Source organism: Hyaena hyaena, unplaced genomic scaffold, assembly GCF_003009895.1.
Source record: "Hyaena hyaena isolate Hyena2069 unplaced genomic scaffold, ASM300989v1 scaffold_994, whole genome shotgun sequence".
In the NCBI taxonomy this organism is placed as follows: Eukaryota; Metazoa; Chordata; class Mammalia; order Carnivora; family Hyaenidae; genus Hyaena; species Hyaena hyaena.
The window spans coordinates 484,065-503,187 of record NW_024081627.1 but is presented as its reverse complement, the minus strand read 5'-3'; the positions used below and the strand labels follow the sequence as shown (position 1 = coordinate 503,187).

Below are 19,123 nucleotides of genomic sequence, written 5' to 3'. Positions count from 1 at the left end.
TATCTAATAAATATGTATAAAGTGAACGAATTCACCCATTCATTCATCGTTTCATTGATTCAGTTAAAATGAGGGTGTTCTATGGACCAACCACCAAACTCATCCTAGATAAATAGAGATAAGGAATACTTGCTCTCACTTAAATGTACATTCTGGGCCGGGTACTTTATGTACATTAGCTCATGTAATCACAATCACTTTACAAATGGGGCAACTGAGACTTCGATGAGGATATGTGAAGCTGGAATTCCTGATGGCCTCACTCCAAAACCTATGCCCTTTCTATGTCACTACCTGCTTCTCCAGCCTAGCCTCTCAGCATTCGCCAGCTCAAGCCATAACTTCAGTCATAGCCGACCACTTACAGTTTCTTGAACATGCGACATTCTCTCTCCAGCACTCTTTTGCCTGGGACTTGCTTAGCTGTGCCTTCTGTCTGCCGAATTCTTCCTCATCTTTCCTCTGGAAGGTTCTCTTGAAATGATGCTCTCCAGCTGGGCAACGTTGACCTTTCCCTATGCTGCTCCAGCCCCCTTTGCAGCCCTCTGTCACAGGACCTATCACTGGCATCTCTGATGCCTAATTAAATGTGCCTCGCCCCCTTCGATGGTGAGAGGTTCAAGGGCAGGGACTGTCTTCATAGTAGGAGCTGCCATTTATGAGTGCTGCCATGTCCTCTCTTACCTTTTTAATTCTCACAAGTACCTCCTGAGGTGGGGATTCCTATGCTTGCTTTACATATGAGCGTATGGAAGCTCAGGGAGATTAAATAACTTGCCCAAGGTCACGATGAGTTCATAGCTAAGTCAGGAATCACACGTAGATACATGTGATTTCAAAGCCCAAATTCTTTTCACTGTGCTGGTCTCACAACCATCCATGCTGCTCACAGCTTAGCTGCTGGACTAGAAAGACAGATAAATACTACCTGAACAATGAGATTAGCAAGCTAATACAGGTTTCTACAGAGTTCTTTGGGGAGACATATGGAAGGAAGAATTTGTTCTCTCTGGGGGGGGGGGGTGGGGTTGGAAAAGTTTCATAAAGTTGCCAGAATGCTTGGGAACTTGTAAACTGATTCTGTAATTATGGTTTAAGGTGGAAAATAGATCCCCATGTCAAGTACTGGTGGTTAGTTTGGAGGGCCACGGCAGCCATTGTCCAGGTCATCACTGCTTCCAAATTGGCCCATCTGGGTGCCAGGAATTTAGCCCAAATGCCTGCTGGTACCTGCCTGAGTGATGACTGGTAACCAGGCAACCTAGTCAGCACATTGTTTCATTAAAATCCTGTGTGTGTGTGTGTGTGTGTGTGTGCGTGTGCGTGTGTAAGAACTACTTCACATAATCACAGTTTTTATCTCACATGCTTTACTTTACATTTAAATGAAATCAATACATTTTCAACTTTATGGCTACATGGGATAGGGTAGTAACTCCTAATTACATGTTCTCTTCTTGCTCTTGTCTCTTAACTCCAGGCATCCCTGGAGGGCAGCTTTCTCTATATTCTCTCCTTCAGGGAATTCATCTGTTTTCTAGGCTAGAACTACTGTAAAATTCCTATACAATTAAGCTTAAAACTACAAGCAAAGCGTGGCTTTAAAATGTATCGCACAAAACCTTCTTTGTCTCCTCTGGAGGGTGGTGATGAGGGAGTCTCAGTGGGTGACTGGATACCCGGATGCTCGGGTCAAGGCTCCAGCATCAGGCAATTAGGAGGCTTCTAAAGGGCTCCATTTCCTAACTGCGTGGCCTTGGGCAAGTTACTTACTTAACCTCCATAAGCCTACATCCCTGATCCATAAAAGAGTGAAAACAGTATACCAGTACTAGGACTATGGTGAGAGCTAATGAAATAATGCAAAAGCACTTAGTGACTGGTTTGTAATGTTACCAGTTAAGTGCTAGTTTTAATGATAATTATTACTACTCTTACCAATGGCAGGATGAAGCTATTTGGACAACAGTGATTCGCAACCTATGAAGTGCTATGCAAATGGGAAATATGATGATGATGTACAGCGTCAAGTACATTCTAAGGAGCTCAGTAGAAAGAGAAGCAGACAGGAAATAAGGAAAGCTAGATGCTAACACTACTCTTACTAACCCGCAGTGTGACCTTGGGCCAGTCTCTCCTTTAGCCTCCTCTTTCTCACTTGTAAATGAAGCAGTTGGATTGAATTATCTTGAAGATCAATCGCAGCTCTGAAATTCTATGAGTCCATGAATGTTGGAGCAAATCTTACATGGATCTTGGAATGGAAAGGAAGGTCAGTATGTACTATGTGTATCAATAGCCAAAGTTCATCTCTGAGGTTGATAAAAGTGAACTCCAAATGCAACAATCGGAAGGAGCAATCCAGTGGAATTCAGTGAGAAGGCAAGCTACTCCCACACACCTTAGGAATCTTGGAGGACATACCTGTGGCAGAAGGTAATGACTTACATGTATTTCAAAACATTTTTAAAAACATTTATTCATTTTTGAGAGACAGAGTGTGAGTGGGGGAGGGACAGAGAATGAGGGAGATACAGAATCGGAAGCAGGCTCCAGGCTCTGAGCTGTCAGCACAGAGCCTGACATGGGGCTTGAACTCATGGCCCATAAGATCATGACCTGAACTGAAGTCCGAGGCCCAACCGACTGAGCCACCCAGGCGCCCCTGGGTGGAGCATTTTAACTGTGGGGATATGTTTACATGTTCAGCATAGTAGTGTGCAGTGCTTTACATTGTTTATATATCATTTGTCCATTATTCTGTGAAAATATAGCTGTTTGTGTATTCAGCTCTGGCTTCTTTCTCCAGCCTCAGCCCTTCAGCAGCTTCTGGATGTTAAATATTATCTGTTCATGTGAGTTGTACCAGAAGGAAGAGTCATCTGTTACTCTTTTACTTCCTAATGAGTCCCTCAAACTGGTTTGCAGGGCATCTATGGATTTTTTCTTCTCAGAGGACTGATCAGTTTAGATAGAGCTGCTTGGTCTTAGTCTTCTCCAGGGCTCAAATTTTATTTTTCCTGTCCACTCTTCCACTGTACCCTCAATTAAAACAAAGTAACCAGAAATGATAACACAAACTAAACAGCGTGGTGTGGTGGCAGCCCTTTGATGGATAGGCTAAATATTTCTTTTGCTACTATAGCAACTACTACTGCATGCCCTGTCATTTACCTTTGAAGCTCTTTGGAAATGTGAAAGTTATTTTGCATATAAATGCTTAAATTCACCTCAATTAGTTAAGATACTTTCATCTCCCTCCAAGATTCTTCTTAAAGGGACTCTTACTATTTTCTTCAGATACTGTTAGAAATGTAGGACGCAGTATTGATAGATTTCCCCCAAACTCACTAATTTTCATATTCCCCGAGAATGACAAGGATATTATGAAAATCACAGTAGAGGGAGCCTGGGTGGCTTAGTCGGTTAAGCGTCCGACTTTCGCTTAGGTCATGATCTCACGGTTCGTGGGTTCAAGCCCCGCGTCGGGCTCTGTGCTGACTGCCAGCTCAGAGCCTGGAGCCTATTTCAGAGTCTATGTCTCCCTCTCTCTCTGACCCTCCCCTGCTCACGCTGTCTCTCTCTCTCTCCTAGAAATAAATACAAATATTTAAAAAAAAAAATCACAGTAGAGAACATTTCCATAAAAATACTTAATCAAAAAGAAAAGACTTGATGCTTAAAGATACTTCCAATTATCTGGACTATTGACGCTAGATAATTGAATGCTCATCCAACAGTTCATTAGATAAACATGTATTAATTGCCTAAAAGTGTTGCATGTGCAAAGTACTTCAAACATAAAGGAGATGAAGAAAGGGTAGCTGCTTTCAAGGAGTTCAATTAAAAATTGCTTGCTTTATATCTCATATAAAACCTAATATTTTACAAAACATTTTCCATATGTAACAACTCATTTTGTCCTCAGAACTATTAATCTTTGTTTCACACTTCATAGATTTGAGATGTCTTGTTGCTCACTGTTATTTGGCAACCAGAATGTTTTTTCTTCTTCTCACTTTGTCCACCTTGCTGCTCTTAGATCTGAGTTTCCTCCAGGGGCCATCAGAGGCTAAAATGGCTTGTCGAATTCTCTGTGAGTGCGCTTAAAATAACAGTGATCTCTACTACGTTAGGGATCTGGTTCCTGGATTCCTTTCCTACCAAAGCTTCTAGGCCACAATCTCAGAAGTTGATTGCTACTTCAGTTTGGCTATTTTCCCTTTATTCCATTCCTGATCATTCCTTCCAGGTCATTTGCTGTCTTGGACCATTGTTTTCACCAAAACAGAAGAATTTAGGAATTTGTGAATTATCCTGTCCCATGCTTTCACTTTGTAGAGGAGGAAACTGGGGCCCACACCCATCAGGTGTCATGCCAAAGCCATATAGACAGGTGGTAGAGCTGAGCTTGAACCTGAGAGGCTATGTTCTTTGACCAGACCTCTTAAAGACATGGAGCTGTGTTTAAAAGCCACCTGTCACATAAAATACTCTTCCCAGGATAAAGTGTTTCTCTTGTTACTATGTAATTATTTGGCTACTGTTACAATAGAAATCTACCCAGTTTTATAATATTTCACCGGTTATATTGTTATGTTTTCAGCTTTTCCAGAGTATACCTGCTCCGTAGGAATTATGTTGTCGCTGAGTTAATTATTGAACATCTACTATGTGCCATGCATAATACAGGCATCAGGAACATAAAAACAACTGGCTTTGGGCCTGATTTTAATCGAAAATATTTGAATCTGTGTGTGATCATTCAACAATGGATTAACGAGTAACCATATAGTTTTAGTGTAAATAGTCCTATGAGTGTGAGAAAACTAGTAACAAGAATTGAACTCCAGTAACATGTGGATGCAGACATTAAAGCCTTAACTGGCGCATTTAGGATTTCACATGTGCAGAGGACCCAAGAACCGCTATTTAAATGTCACCAAGTGTGGTTTTATTATTTTTTATTTCTAAATTCTTTAACGTTTATTCATTTTTGAGAGAGCGCGGGCATGAGTGGGGGAGGGGCAGAGAGAGGCAGGCACAGAATCCAAAGCAGGCTCCAGACTCTGAGCTGTCGGCGCAGAACGGACATGGGGCTCAAACTCACGAACCACGAGGTCACAAACCGCAGTCACTAACTCATGGCCTGAGCTGAAGTCGGATGCTTAACCAACTGAGCCACCCAGGCGCCCCGACCAAGTGTAATTTTAAAAGTCTCCCAAATCTGCTAGCAAATTGCTTTTACTGTTTTCTTTCCTCTCCAGCTGGCTCCACCACCAGGGAGCCGGGGACCTTAGGGGCTCTGGTGCCTCTGTGTCCGCGCACCCTGCTCAGACCCCCGGGGACGCACGGCGCCCCGCGGGTGGGGTGGCCCAGGCGCGGTCCGGCCGCAGCAGTCAGCCGGGTTGGGTCGCGCGGCCGGACGCTCTCGCGTGGTCCCGGGGGCCAGGGCGGGGCCGGCGCTGTCCCGCACTTCCTGCCACCTCGGGCCACCCCTCCGCGCCTCCCTGCTCCAGGCCATGGCGGCGGTGGCTTGGGGACGGTACCTCCCTCGGGTGTGGCTCCGCAGGTGGGGCCGCGACTCCCCCCTGAACCCCGAAAGGCAGGCAGCCGGGGGTCCCCCAGTAACCGACCCTTGCTCTGTGTTGCAGGAGCGCCGGGCCGGGCTGCGGCCGCCACTACCGCGCTGCGCTCTGCGCCGCGCTGAAGCAGCCCCTGGCCATCCAGGAGGTCGCCCCCCGCCCCGTCCGGCCTCACGAGGTAGGATGGTGACTGGCTTATCCCCGGGACCCCGACACCCACTTTCGCTCTCCCCTCCGCAGCCACAACACACTCCGCAGGCTTCCGTCCTGGATGGAGTTCCCAAGTGCTCGGCTAGGGGGCGGCCGGGAGACCGGAGCGCAACTCCGTCCTGGGCGGGAAGGGCCCTTTCAGGGTTCACTAAAAGGCCACAAGTGCTGAAGGAAGATTGCCCCCCGCCAAACTCAAACATAGGCCTCTTTCTGAAGGCTCCAGAGCTGTTGCCTTAGAAACAATTCTGATTTGCACACTTTTCATGACCACATGCAGGTTATTGGCTTAACGCACATACATGGACCCCCATCAATGGCTTCCTTTTCAGTGTTAGCATTTAATGATCTGTCCTCTCTCCTCCCCCAGACCAGTCCGGTAACGTCTGTCCAATAATTCTGTGTGAATGTGTGCCTTGTGTCCTCCGCCAGTTGTAGTGCAGTAATTTGGGGGTGGGGGTAGTTTAGGATTGTGGGCATTTCCGGTGAAATGTGGAAGTCTCTTTGGCCCTGCCCGGTGACCACTCTGGTGCCACAATGTCATCTCGAATGGAGAATGGGAACCTCTGACATCGTGGAGCAAACAGTGAGGCTTACAGTCAGGGATCCCTGGTGAGAGGCAGAAATCCGGCCGCAGCTCCAGAAGCATCACTAACAGGGACCTTGTCGGGAAATGGATTATTTGGGTGAGGGTGTGATGGCAGCCGGTCTGATTCCTGGGATTCGTGTGCTGAAAGACGTTTATTCTTTTTTTTTTTTTTTACACTTTTTATTTATTTCTAGGAGAGAGAGAGAGACAGCGTGAGCAGGGGAGGGTCAGAGAGAGAGGGAGTCACAGACTGAAACAGGCTCCAGGCTCTGAGCTGGCAGTCAGCACAGAGCCCGACGCGGGGCTCGAACCCACGAACCGCGAGACCATGACCTAAGCGAAAGTCGGACGCGTAACCGACTAAGCCACCCAGGCGCCCCGAAAGACGTTTATTCTTGAATCATCCTTGAATCAAGGTGGAGTGGCTTGAGGACATTATGTGCACCACACATGTCAACAACTGATGTGTCATGCACACAGTGTGCACAGGCTGAAGGCTGGGCTCCTTTGTTCTGTTATTTGCCCTGACACTGCCTGGTAAGGAATTAGCTCATGAGAGTTGGTCAATGTGAGTTTACTCACCATTAAGTCCTCATACTCTGGAATGGTGCCTGGCACACGGCAGACGCTCAAAACATTGTTGAATGAATGCATTTTGTCCATGGAGATGTCTTCTCACCAACATGGCCACCTCTGCACTAAACTGGAAATGTAAGCAAACAGATAAACAAATGTCAGTGATTCTGTCTTCCAGCCTTCATTTCCTGCTGTTTCTTGCCCCTGTTCTCCAACTTCAGCCTGTGTCAAAATCACCTGGGACTTGCTAAAGCAGAATCCTGGGCTTTGTCCCCAGAGTTTCTGATTCCTTAGGTTGGGGTGAGGCCTGAGAATTTGAATTTCTAAGTTCCCAGGTGGCAGTAAAGCTGGTGGTCCCGGAACCAGACTTGGAGAACCCCTGGCTTACAAGAGAAGAGTGCTGGCTACACTGCTACCGGCCTGCCTCTGCTCTAGCACGGTCATGAGTCACAGAGGCTGGGGATCTAGAACGAGCCTCCAGGGTGAACAGCTGGTCAGGTTACCCTTCTGCTTCAGATCCTAATGGCTGCTCACTGCTCCTACTGTGAACGACTAAGATCCTCAGTAAAGACTATAGACACTTGGGTGTGTGGTCCCTGCTCTGTAGCCCCATCTCTTTCTCTTTGTGCTCTAAGCTCACTGGTTTTACTTTTGTTCCCATCACAGGGCCTTTGCACACACCATTGCTTTTGATCACATCAGGCTTTCCCTCTCCTCTTTTGAATAGTTAACAATTAGCTGTTCCTAGTTTAAGCATTACTTACTCAGAGATGTTTTTCCTGACTTCTCCAAAAGGTCAAACCATATCACGATGCACTTTCACAGCACCATATACTTCTATCTGTAACATTTTTTGTAGAAGTTGTAATTTAACACATACATCACCATAATTATTTGGTTGATATCTGTCTTCTCTACTATCCTAGCTCCATGAAGGCAAGAACCTTGTTCAGGTTGTCTCATGATTGGACACTGGCACTTAGCATATACCCTTGACATATAGTAGACATTCAGAAAATATTTTGGTGTAATTGATCTCTGTCTCCATGGATGTGTACCACTCCACTTTGCTGCTGTGTTTCCTTTGCAGGTCAGAGTGGAGGTCCATTTCTGCGGTGTTAATTTTGCTGATATTTTGGTCTGCCGTGGTCAGTATCAGGAAAAGCCTCAACTTCCCTTCACACCTGGTGAGTATGAAGGGGCCAAGTGAGTGGATGGGAAAGAAGATACAGAGTTTTCAGAACTGTGAGCCTTCTCTCAGGCATGACCCTGGTGGTGCTTGCCTGTGGCAGTGATGCCTCAGATATGCCAGCCTCACCATAATTAAGAAGCTCTGGAGGCACCTGGGTGGCTCAATTGGTTAATTGTCCGACTTCAGCTCAGTTCATGTTCTCATTTTGTGAGTTTGAGTCCCGCATGGGGCTCTCTGCTATCGGTGCAGAGCCGCTTCGGATCCTCTGTCCCTCTCTCTCTGACCGTCCCGTGCATGTTCTCTCTTTCTCTCTCTCTCAGAAATAAATAAACATTAAAAAAAAAAAAAAAAAAAAAGAAGCAGCAGCTCTGGATAGTGAGCTCCTTGAGGGAAGGTTCTATGATTGTATAGTCCCAGTTATATCCCTCTTCTTAGCATTGTGCCTGGCTCATTGTAGATGGCCAATAAAAACGTTAAAAATGAGGAAATGAACAAAACAAGTTTTACATATCATGTCCATCAGAATTCTCATCAGAATCCTCACTGGCCCTCATCATTCCCTTTCATTCCTTGTTAGTGCCTCAGTGTTGTTTTTTCACTGAAGGATCATAAACATCTGTTTGCAGCTAAAGCTCTCAGTCCTCACAAACACATTCCTACAGAAATCTAATATCAAAGGATCAGAAATAAGAAAAAGAGTTTATACATTTCTAGCAGTCCACTGTCTGATTTTAATTATGCCCAATCTGATTATATTTAGATCCTGAATATGTGAACAAATGACTGCTTTTTGTTGCTGAAATTTACTTAAAGAGATAGAAGTATAGCTCACTGTGTATAGAGTACATGTATATTTTATACAGACATATACTATTAAGGATACAGTGATTGCAAAACAGTTGCTGTGTTTTGGCCTTGGGGTGTTTGGTTGTGTCTCAACATTTGGAACCATTTCCCTCTGTTTGTATTTGCTGACATGCTGGACGGGGGAGGGAAATGTCCTACTCGATTGAGTTATTCCTCTTGCAGTTCAAGTGGGAAATGTGTGGTCATTAAATTCAGAAATTTTGGAGGTGGAAGAGGAAAGAGCAGTCTATATCAGTTCATCCAAATTGAGCCAAGTACTTATGAATAAATATAGTTCATGTCCTCATAGTCCTCAAGAGGAGACCTGGAAACAGATAAATACAATCTGTTGAGCCTTGTAAATGGTGGGCTGTAGGGAGTCCAAGGACCCAGAGAGCAGGGTCAAAAGTACTTGTGTAGTAGAGGCACCTGGGTGGCTCAGTCAGTTAGGCGTCTAACTTCAGCTCAGGTCATGATCTCAGGGTTCGTGGGTTCAAGCCCTGTGTTGGGTTCTGTGCTGACAGCTCAGAGCCTGGAGCCTGCTTCACATTCTGTCTTCTGTCTCTCTGCCCTTCTCCCACTCACACTGTCTCTCAAAAAATGAATAAATATTAAAAAAAAATTTTAAATGCTTGTGTACCCGTAATTCTCTGTGTTTTTGCCCACTCTTGAAACTGTCATTTGTGTCCTGGTAAGAATAGGACTGCCATAGCAGTCAGGTTGTGATCATGAATTCTTAAGTCCGCTTTCCTGTGCCTTGGGTATGAAGCTCCTCTCGTCTAACCTAAGCCCTGTCCACTCCAGAAAGCTGACAGGATGGCCTGCTGATCACGCTTTTCTCATCTCCATGGTGCCGGGCTTTATAGATAACCTAGTGTTTAAACAATTTGTTTTAGGAATGGAGTTTTCGGGGACAGTATTGGAGACAGGCGCAGCTGTCAGCACAGTGAAAGAGGTAAATAAGTTGAAATCCAGGGATTCGATGTGTGTGAAGCCGTGAGAAATGTGCTAACCTCATTTATAGCTGAAGGGTCTTGCTTCTCCTGGCCTTTGCCAACAGACACCAAAGGGAAACCGAGATGGAGGGGGAAGCGGCTAATTCTGAACCGGAGGCAGGAAGCCAGGGGAAGTTCCTGGCTTCATAAAACCTTTTATTACTAAAGAAGGCAGCACCTCAGGCTTCAGTTACTGAGGGGAGAGAAAATTCTCAAGTTTCAGCCTCTTGTGGAAAAAGAAAATTAACCCCGGGATTCTAATTCCTCTCAACTTTTTCCTTCCTCTGTCTTGTCATTGTCCAAAATGTGCTTCTATTGTCTTGGCACCCTGGTGGGGACATTGAGGAGATGCCGAATTATTTACTAAATATTAACTCTGAATAGATGATTAAGGCAAATCTGTATCTTACAGGGTCAGAGAGAAAGATTTTCCTTCTTGTTTTGGTTCATTTGGGAAGAGGTAAATGGCAAGGCCATGCATCTGAACGTACCCTTAATGGTATTTTCTCTTCAGGGAGATCGAGTTATTGGCGTGAGTGGCTTTAATGGTATGGCTGAAGAATGCATCATTGATCAAAAGGTATCCCCACCTCGCAATATTCATGTTTGGAGATTTTTTTCCTCCTCTCTTTTTAATTTCCACCCAGCTCTCATTTCTTGTTACCCTTCTTTCCCCCTTCTTTGTATTTGTTTTCTTTGTATTTGTTTCTCAGCCAAGCATTTCTTACTTTCAAATGCTAAACGCATTTTCGTTATTGGTGTGACAACCCTTGCACAGAGCTTTGTTTGTGTGGAGTGGTATAATGAAGAAGGGCATTTTGTTTTCTGAGTCCTGGAGCAATGAACAGGCTGGTTGTCCAATTGGACTATAGGTAGTTTTGGTAGAAAAACTGGTTTGAGGCACTGAGCTGGATACAATAGCTTTCGCCCCTACGTAAAGCTTGTGAAAGAGATAGTCCTGGGAATGGAGCCAACCTGGGGGTGGAGGGGGGGCGGGTAAGGTTGTACAGGATGTGAATGGTGGCCCCTAGTGGTGAACAGTACACACTTTTTCCCACAGCTTTATTGAGGTAAAATTTGCATAGAACCTTCTAGTTCATCCCCATTACAGTGCAGTTCCATTCTTTGAAAGCTCATTCCTTCCTGAGCCAGATGCCAGCCTTAGGATCTTTGAAGACCCATGCACCCATGTTCCGAATGCTGTCACAGCTGGCTTGGTTTTAATTCCTCCATTGGGCTTGGTTCCTGACAAGCCTGGTTTCTTCACAAATCAGCCACTCAACGAGATCATAATATTTACTGAACAGTCTCTGTGAATAGGTACATGTGCTTAATCCCGAAGTTGCTTTTATCTCTTTTTATAGACACTGTGGCAGATTCCAGAAAGGGTCCCCCTCCGAGAAGCTGCTACCCTGCCTGTATCTTACGTCACTGCCGTTTTGGCCCTGGAGCATCGGGCATGTACTCGGCCTGGGTAAGAGACTGTCGGCAACAGAGGGCTAGGTGGTATCTCTTTCTGATATCAGAAGTGCCCACCCAGGCCTTGCCCCTTCCTCTCCACTCTGTGACCTTTAGTTGAGCTCATGTTCAGTCTGTGTGAGGAAGGGCCAAAGGAAGGTAGGACCCAAGATAGGGGACTGTTGATAGTGGGGATATCCTTTTGTCTGAGATGGAATGGCAGACTGTGAAGTTGGCCAATATAAATTTGGAGAAATCTCTCTCTCAAACCTGGCCACTCTGGAGATCACCTCCTAGAAAACCTTAAATTTTAGAGAGTTTGGTTTATGTAAACTCGCTTCAGTCTTGTTGTAATGGAGTCCTGTGGTATTTGTTTCTGTGAGACGTGGTTGTTTGTGCCTCACTGGGGTATTTCAAACTCAAAGGTGCAGAATTTTCCCACTTTACCTGAAATAATATGCCTCTTACCCTTTTTAGAGAGCCTGAGAATTGAATTGAGCAGTGGCCATTATATGATCGCCACCTTCTAAAACGCAGCAACATTTAATGTGAGAGTGATTTTAGGGCAGAATTTCCAAAGCAGAAATCTCTAGAGAGATTAAGGAATATTTTTCCTGGGAAGACTTCAACCGGACCAAATTGGCGCGGATCAAGCAGGCACCTCCATAACCCACCTCTAAAGTCTGGAGAGTGGGTGTCCATGAAGGGTTGAGTGAAATGACTTTGGAATTCTCTTCTTGCTTTAAAATGTTCATGAAATCATATGACTGCATGATTTTTTGAAACTTTCTGAAGTAAGATTCATCTTTCTCTGGCAGAGAAACCGTCTTAGTGACAGCAGCAGCTGGAGCCACGGGCCTTGCAGTGATAGACGTGGCGACAAATGTTCTTCAGGCTAAGGTATTTGCATGGCAGGGTCTCCATAAAAAAAAAAAAAATCATTCCTAGGGCGGCTCAGTGGCTCAGTCGGTTAAGCGTCCAACTTCTACTCAGGTCATGATCTCGCAGTTTGTGAGTTCGAGCCCCGAGTCAGGCTTTGTACTGACACCTCAGAGCCTGCTTCAGGTTCTGTGTTTCCCCCTCTCTCTGCCACTCTCTTGCTCACAGTCTCTCTCTCAAGAAATGAATAAACATTAAATAAAATTTTTAAAAATCATTCCTCCAGTTTTCAAACCTAGAACATATTCATTCGTTCATTCATGAATATCATGCGCGAGGCCCTGGGGAGATAAAGTAACTCAGATTAGGGTCCTGCCACCTGTTTGCCTGCAGACTGGTGAGGGGACCTCGGAGTAAATCACTCATCCTTCCAGTTACTAGAACCCGGCAAGGGCCCACCTGCCTCGTGGCTTCTGCAGATTCCATTCCCTCTACCTGTCATGCCCTTCTGAACTGTCTCCCTCCTCACTTCAACTTTTAACTCAGATGCTATATTTTTGGGAAGTATTCTTTGTCCCTCGGGAGATGGTTATCTCTCTCCACCTCCTAGCCCCTGGTTGTTTGTATATGGTCTCATAACATCCTGTACTTCTCTTTCATGGTACACATCTCAATGTGCGGTCTAGCCTTTACTTTTGTCATTTTTGGATTAGTGCCTACTTGACTGTAATCCCCGTGAAGGCAGGAATAATGTCTTTTTGGCTAATTATTGTAGTTCCAGCACCTGGCATGGGACCTAGACCATAGTAGGCACTCTAACTATTTCTTATATATACTTTTTTTTAATGTTTTATTTATTTCTAGGAGAGAGAGAGAGAGACAGCGTGAGCAGGGGAGGGTCAGAGAGAGAGGGGGTCACAGACTCTGAAACAGGCTCCAGGCTCTGAGCTGGCAGTCAGCACAGAGCCCGACGCGGCTCTGACCCAAGCGAAAGTCGGACGCTTAACCGACTAAACCACCCAGGCGCCCCTTTTTTATTTCTGAGAGAGAGAGAGAGAGACAGAGAGAGAGCAGGGGAGGGTCAGAGAGAGAGGGAGACACAGAATCAGAAGCAGGCTCCAGGCTCTGAGCCAGCTGTCAGCACAGAGCCTGACGCAGGGCTTGAACACACGAAATGCGAGATCATGACCGGAGCGAAAGTCGGTTGTTCAAGCAACTGAGCCACCCAGGCGCCCCTATAATTTTTTTTGAGAGAGAGCAAGTGACCACGCGAGTGCACGTCAGAGGGTCAGAGAGAGAGAGAGAGAGAGAGAGAGAGAGAGAGAGAGAGAGAGAATCTTAAGTAGGCTTTATGCTTAGCATGGAGCCTGACACAGGAGTCAATCTTAACCACCTTGACATCAAGACCTGAGCTGAAATCAAGAGTTGGCCACTTAACCAGCTGAGCCACCCAGGTGCCCCCAATAACTATTTCTTCAATGAAAGAATAAACAAAGGAAAGAAAGACCCAGGTCTCTGTAGGGGTATCACTCTGAGGCTGTGGGAATCAGATAAGGAGGATTTCTTGGAGAGAGTAGACATTGAAGCTGACTTTTGAAGGACTGGTAGCAGTTGAATGGAGGAAGAAGGGAAGTGAAGGCCATTTTAGTGGTGGGAGGGCATATCAGGGGACAGAGACCTGGAATGTCACATGGTGCATTCAGGGAATTGTCAGTAGCATCTGTGGAGCAAAGGATCTGTGTGGGGAATGGTGGAAGGAGACTCCAGGGAGCTGGGCAGAGACCAGATCATGCGCTGCTGAAGAATTTGAATATTCGTTGGAAGCCATCGAGAGCTTCCAACTGGAACTTTAAGCTGGGAAGGACCATGACAGTATTTGCATCTTGCGAAGTCCATTCTGGCGGGGAGAGGGGGGGGAGAGATGCGGCAAGGTCAGGGGTGGTCTGGAGGGAGTAGAGCAGCCTCTTGGGATGATCCAAGCCACAGGTGACGACACTTGAACCGAGGTACTGGAAGCAATGAGTTGAGAGATACTAAAGTAGAAAAGAATAGAGTCGGATGCTGGGAGATCATTCCCTAATATAGTTGAGGGAACAAGGACTTTGAAATTAATCTGAACTAGGTTCAAATTCCAACTCTGCCTCTTGCTTAATTGCTTCAGTTTCCTCATTGGTAAAATAAACCTTCCCTCATGGGGTCGTTGTGGGAATATTGAAATCACACGTGCAGTATGCCTATTAGATGGCATGGCATGTCGGCGAGAATCTCTTAAAAAGGGATCCGGTTATTATTAGATGTTGTGTGGGAGGGAGCAAACTAGGTTAACTTGTGGATTTGCCATTTATTGCAACTGAGAACACAGGAGGAAATGGTGAGCTCAGGTTTGGAACCACTAAGTGTGAGCTTTCTGTGGAGCATGCACTTGGGGTATCCAGAAGGCACCAAGATACACAGGTTTGGAGATAATTGGATGGCTCTGGAATTTCTTCAGGCAGCCCCTCTCTTTTCTCGCATTAAGTTCTTTTGGGGAAGGATGTGTGAGTTAGATACCAGGAGGCCCTCCGTGGAATATTAACACATTTCTTGTCAAAGCCAGGGCTTTTAGCACCTCTCAGTGGGGAGACCAAAATTTGTCTCATTGTCTAGAACCACTGACTGTTTAACATTTCTTGGAAGATAAAATTGTACCATTTGTTTTAGATCATTAGAGTAGGTTAAATAGAGAGAAAAATCCACTTTGATTCAGATATTAACATTAACCCAAGCTGTATTTTCTTTAGCAGCCATACCTGTTTTAAGCAAATGCAAACAACAACAAAATAACAAAAATAACTTTAAAAATGTCATCAGGCCACCTACTTGTAACTGGCTGTTTTGAGAACACCTCCCATTCACAGCATTTCCTGTCGCTTTCAAAGTGCCTCCTCACCAATTATCTTACCTTGGATCCTAGCAAACCCCTGGGAGATGGGTGAGGTGTTCATTATCCCTATTTCACAGATAAAGAAAGTGAGCCATCAGGGAGACCGTGATTCATATTGGGCCTCGCTGGCACCGTGTGAGAATCGAGATTGGCCTCAAGTCCCAGACCCTAGACTGGCGTCAGCCCTCTGTGGCACTGTGTGTTGATGGCTGTCAGTAAATTTGTGGCTACTTGAGGGTTCCACTGGGCAGTATTTGAGCGTAGCTTTCAGTTTCAAATAGCCATGGGTGAGTTTGAAATCTTTTAAGGGCATTGATGTCCTTGTGTGTTTGATTGCAAGTTCTGATTGTCACCTCGGGGTCAAACTGCTCAGGCTGGTGGGTGCTGTCCAGTGATATAGCACTTTCAGGCAGTACTTAGGTGTTTAAAGTACTTCTGGAGACTTCCAAACCCCAGACCTCCTCACAGCATGGCCCATGGCCATCTTTGCCAGGCTTTCAGCGTGGCTTCCTCCCAGAGCGGTGGAGTGGAAAACCGTGGGCTTTGGGGACGTGGCACTGGACTTATATAGTTGTTCTGCTACTTATTACCTGGTTAATCCTGGGTTAATTTCCTCGACCTCTAGATCTGTGTCTCCAGCTATAGAATGGGAGGAATTATACCTCCCCCATAATGTTCTTATGAGGTTTAAACAGAACAAACGATTGTGTATGTGTAACAATAGATTCAATTTCTCTAACCCTCTGTTTTCCAAGTGCTTTATGTACAGAATTCCATTTGATTTTTAAAATAAGTCTTGTTGTCTGGATGGGGTAAGCTTAGGGAAGCTGGTGGACAGAATAGGGGTTAAAAGAACGAACTCTGGAGATGGACTACCTGGACCTGGATCCCAGTTCTGCCTCCCATTAGCTGTGACCTTGGGCAAGTGACTTAACTTCTCTCGCCTCTGTTTCTTTATCTCTAAAATGGGGATGCTAATAGCGTGTATATCGTTTGGGCTAGTAAGATAAGACTGAGTTATTAATATATGCAAAGCATTTAGGATAGTACCTGGTACATAGTAACATTAGGGAAGCATTATTTCTTACTAAGTAATTTGTCTTAGGTAACACTGCTAGTTAGTAGCAGAGTCAGCATTTGAATTCAGGTCTTTCTGACTTCAAGATCGTTCCACTGAGTCATGTTTTACCCTCTGGGAAGCCTTTCCTGATCTAGACCTAGACTGGATACCTGTCATCTGCACTTCGCATCTGTCTGTACTTCCCCACCATCACATTGCTGTATCTTGCTATCTTGATTCTAAGGTTGAGTATCTTTATTACTTGACTCATAATAGGTACTCAGTAAATGGTGGTTTAATTCAAAGGCTTTCAGACTTTCTTTTCTTTTTTTTAAAAAATTTATTTATTTATTTTGAGTTAGAGAGACAGGACATGCAAGGGCAGGGTAGAGAGAGAGGGAGAGAGAGAGAATCCCAAGCAGGCTTTGCACTGTCAGCATGAGCCTGCTATGGGGCTCCAACTCATGAACCGTGAGATCATGACCTGAGCTGAAATCAAGCGTTGGATGCTTAACTCACTGAGCCGCCCAGGTGTCCCATTGGAGAAGACTTTCTGAGTGTGTCCTGAACCATCTCCTAGCCAGACTCACTGGGGTTCCAGGATTCCTGGAAAGGTGGATCCCATGGCCAGTGTGTGTGTGGGGCGTGGAGGGGCCAGTGTGATGGTGCCATGTGTTGGCCCTGATGTGTGGGATCGAGGCTGATGGTAGGGTGGCAAGGTGACATTGGTTTTCATGGTTAGCATTCTCTGTGGTGGAAGCTGGGTGGGTGGGGTGAGCCCCTTTTGATACATATTCTGGATCATCAGAAACTTTGTATTGTTTCTGCAGGTAATAGCTGCAGCCGGAAGTGACGAGAAGTGCAGGCTGGCGATGCAGAAGGGGGCACAGTCCGTCGTGAACTATAGTCAGGGCAGCCTGAAGGAGGCAGTGAGGAAGCTGCTGGGCAGTAGTGGGGTGAACGTGGTCATCGACACTGTGGGAGGAGACGTCTTCCTGGAGGCGCTCCGCAGGTGCGTCTGCCCAGCGGGGGCTGGACCTGGGGATCTGCTGAAACCTTTTTAGATCCATCTTCTGGCCTTGCTTCTCTTCCATTTTTGCTGCTCACTTTTCCTAGGGGCATTGGCATCCACGAGAACAGCTGAGTGGGAGGGTGAAAAGGAATAGAAGCAGAGGGAAAATCAGGAAATGCTTAAATATAGAAAAACAAGATATCCAACTGGAAAATATCCAAAACATGACTGCAGACTCTCTAGTTGGCAATATCGAATGCTTTAGAAATTATGCATGTGTTAAATTCAGCTGTGCTGGCCCCCAATTAACTACTTTATATACATAGTGTGGGTAATTCTTGAGATCATCGTTCAGATGTTAGAATGATTGGGGCGGCTGTTCCCTAGTTATCCGTGTACCCAAGTACAGACTCTTTTGATCTTACTGGTTTCAGAAGCAGCCAGCAGTATAGGTGTCTCCTTGACTTATTTCATTAAAAAAAAAAATTATTGGAGTTACAGAGGTACTGTTGTACTCATACCAATTCTCATTCTGTTTTTATTTTTTTAAATATATTTTTTAAATGTTTTATTTATTTCTAGGAGAGAGAGAGAGAGACAGCATGAGCAGGGGAGGGTCAGAGAGAGAGGGAATCACAGACTCTGAAACAGGCTCCAGGCTCTGAACTGGCAGTCAGCACAGAGCCCGATGCGGGGCTCGAACCCACGAACCGCGAGATCACGACCCAAGCGAAAGTCGGACGCTTAACCGACTAAGCCACCCAGGCGCCCCTTTTTAAATTTTTTTTTTAACGTTTATTAAATTTTGAGAGAGAGACAAAGCATGAGCAGGGGAGGGGCAGAGAGAGAGAGGGAGACACAGAATCCAAAGCAGGCTTCAGGCTCTGAGCTGTCAGCCCAGAGCCCGATGCGGAGCTTGAATCCATGAACCATGAGATCATGAGCTGAGCTGAAGTTGGACGCTTAACCAATTGAGGCACCCAGGTGCCCCTGCTTTAAAGTTGAGGAAACCTGGGGCCCGTAGGTGGCTCAGTTGGTTAAGCATCCGACTTCGGCGCAGGTCATGATGTCGCGGTTTGTGGGTTCGAGCCCCGCATCCGGCTCTGTGCTGACAGCCAGCTCAGAGGCTGGAGCCTGTTTCAGATTCTGTGTCTCCCTCTCTCTCTGACCTTCCCCTGCCCATGCTGTCTCTCTCTCTCTTTCTCTCTCAGAAATAAATAAAACATTAAAAAAATTTAAAAAATAAATAAAGTTGAGGAAACAGAAGCAGAGAGCACCTTACCCACAGAAGGGATTCAGTTGGTTCTGTGGCCCCTGAGAGTCCCTGCACTGTGTTGGGTACTGTGTACATGGAAGCAAAGGAAGGGGTGTGTTGACTCAATGGAGAGCCAGGACAGAGAGCTCCTAACTCTTACCTTTCCCTTGCCTTGTAGCTAGTGGGTAAAAGTGTTGTGACAATGGCTTCTCATTTCCCTCTAACAAAGAAAAGCAAAAAGCAAAAGCCAAACACATATACATGCATTTTGGATCAAAGAGGTTTATAAAATGCATTTTTTATAACTTCTTGCTTAGTGTGAAACTGTATAGTGCTTCTCAGAATGGGCTGCAGAAAACTTGTGTGAACTTTTATAGATTATTCAAAATTCTCTAGAGAAGCACATAACTTAAAGGAGTCCTAAAGTAAGTTTTTTGTAAAGCAAATGATGTTCCATTAAAGTACCTATCTTCTTATTCTGCTAAGTGTGAAATCTTCAAACTGAGTTGTCTTTTTTTTAAGCTTATTTGTTTTTATTTGAGAGAA

General features: G+C 45.4%; 1 protein-coding gene across 3 annotated transcripts in view; it reads left to right on the top strand.

The window, feature by feature from the left end:
* The first annotated feature begins 5,491 nt into the window (after positions 1 to 5,491).
* The window catches only part of LOC120223497 (quinone oxidoreductase-like protein 2), a 33,155-nt gene continuing 19,523 nt past the window's right edge, over positions 5,492 to 19,123 (top strand). For 2 of the 3 annotated variants that reach the window (XM_039221671.1, XM_039221672.1), the window contains exons 1-8: positions 5,492 to 5,572; positions 5,655 to 5,763; positions 8,048 to 8,144; positions 9,892 to 9,950; positions 10,505 to 10,570; positions 11,355 to 11,464; positions 12,267 to 12,348; positions 17,141 to 17,322. In XM_039221671.1, the coding sequence (XP_039077602.1) occupies positions 5,523 to 5,572; positions 5,655 to 5,763; positions 8,048 to 8,144; positions 9,892 to 9,950; positions 10,505 to 10,570; positions 11,355 to 11,464; positions 12,267 to 12,348; positions 17,141 to 17,322 (755 nt within the window). In that variant the 5' untranslated portion in view covers positions 5,492 to 5,522. The remainder of the gene's footprint in view (positions 5,573 to 5,654; positions 5,764 to 8,047; positions 8,145 to 9,891; positions 9,951 to 10,504; positions 10,571 to 11,354; positions 11,465 to 12,266; positions 12,349 to 17,140; positions 17,323 to 19,123) is intronic. The other variant, XM_039221673.1, reaches the window with a different exon arrangement.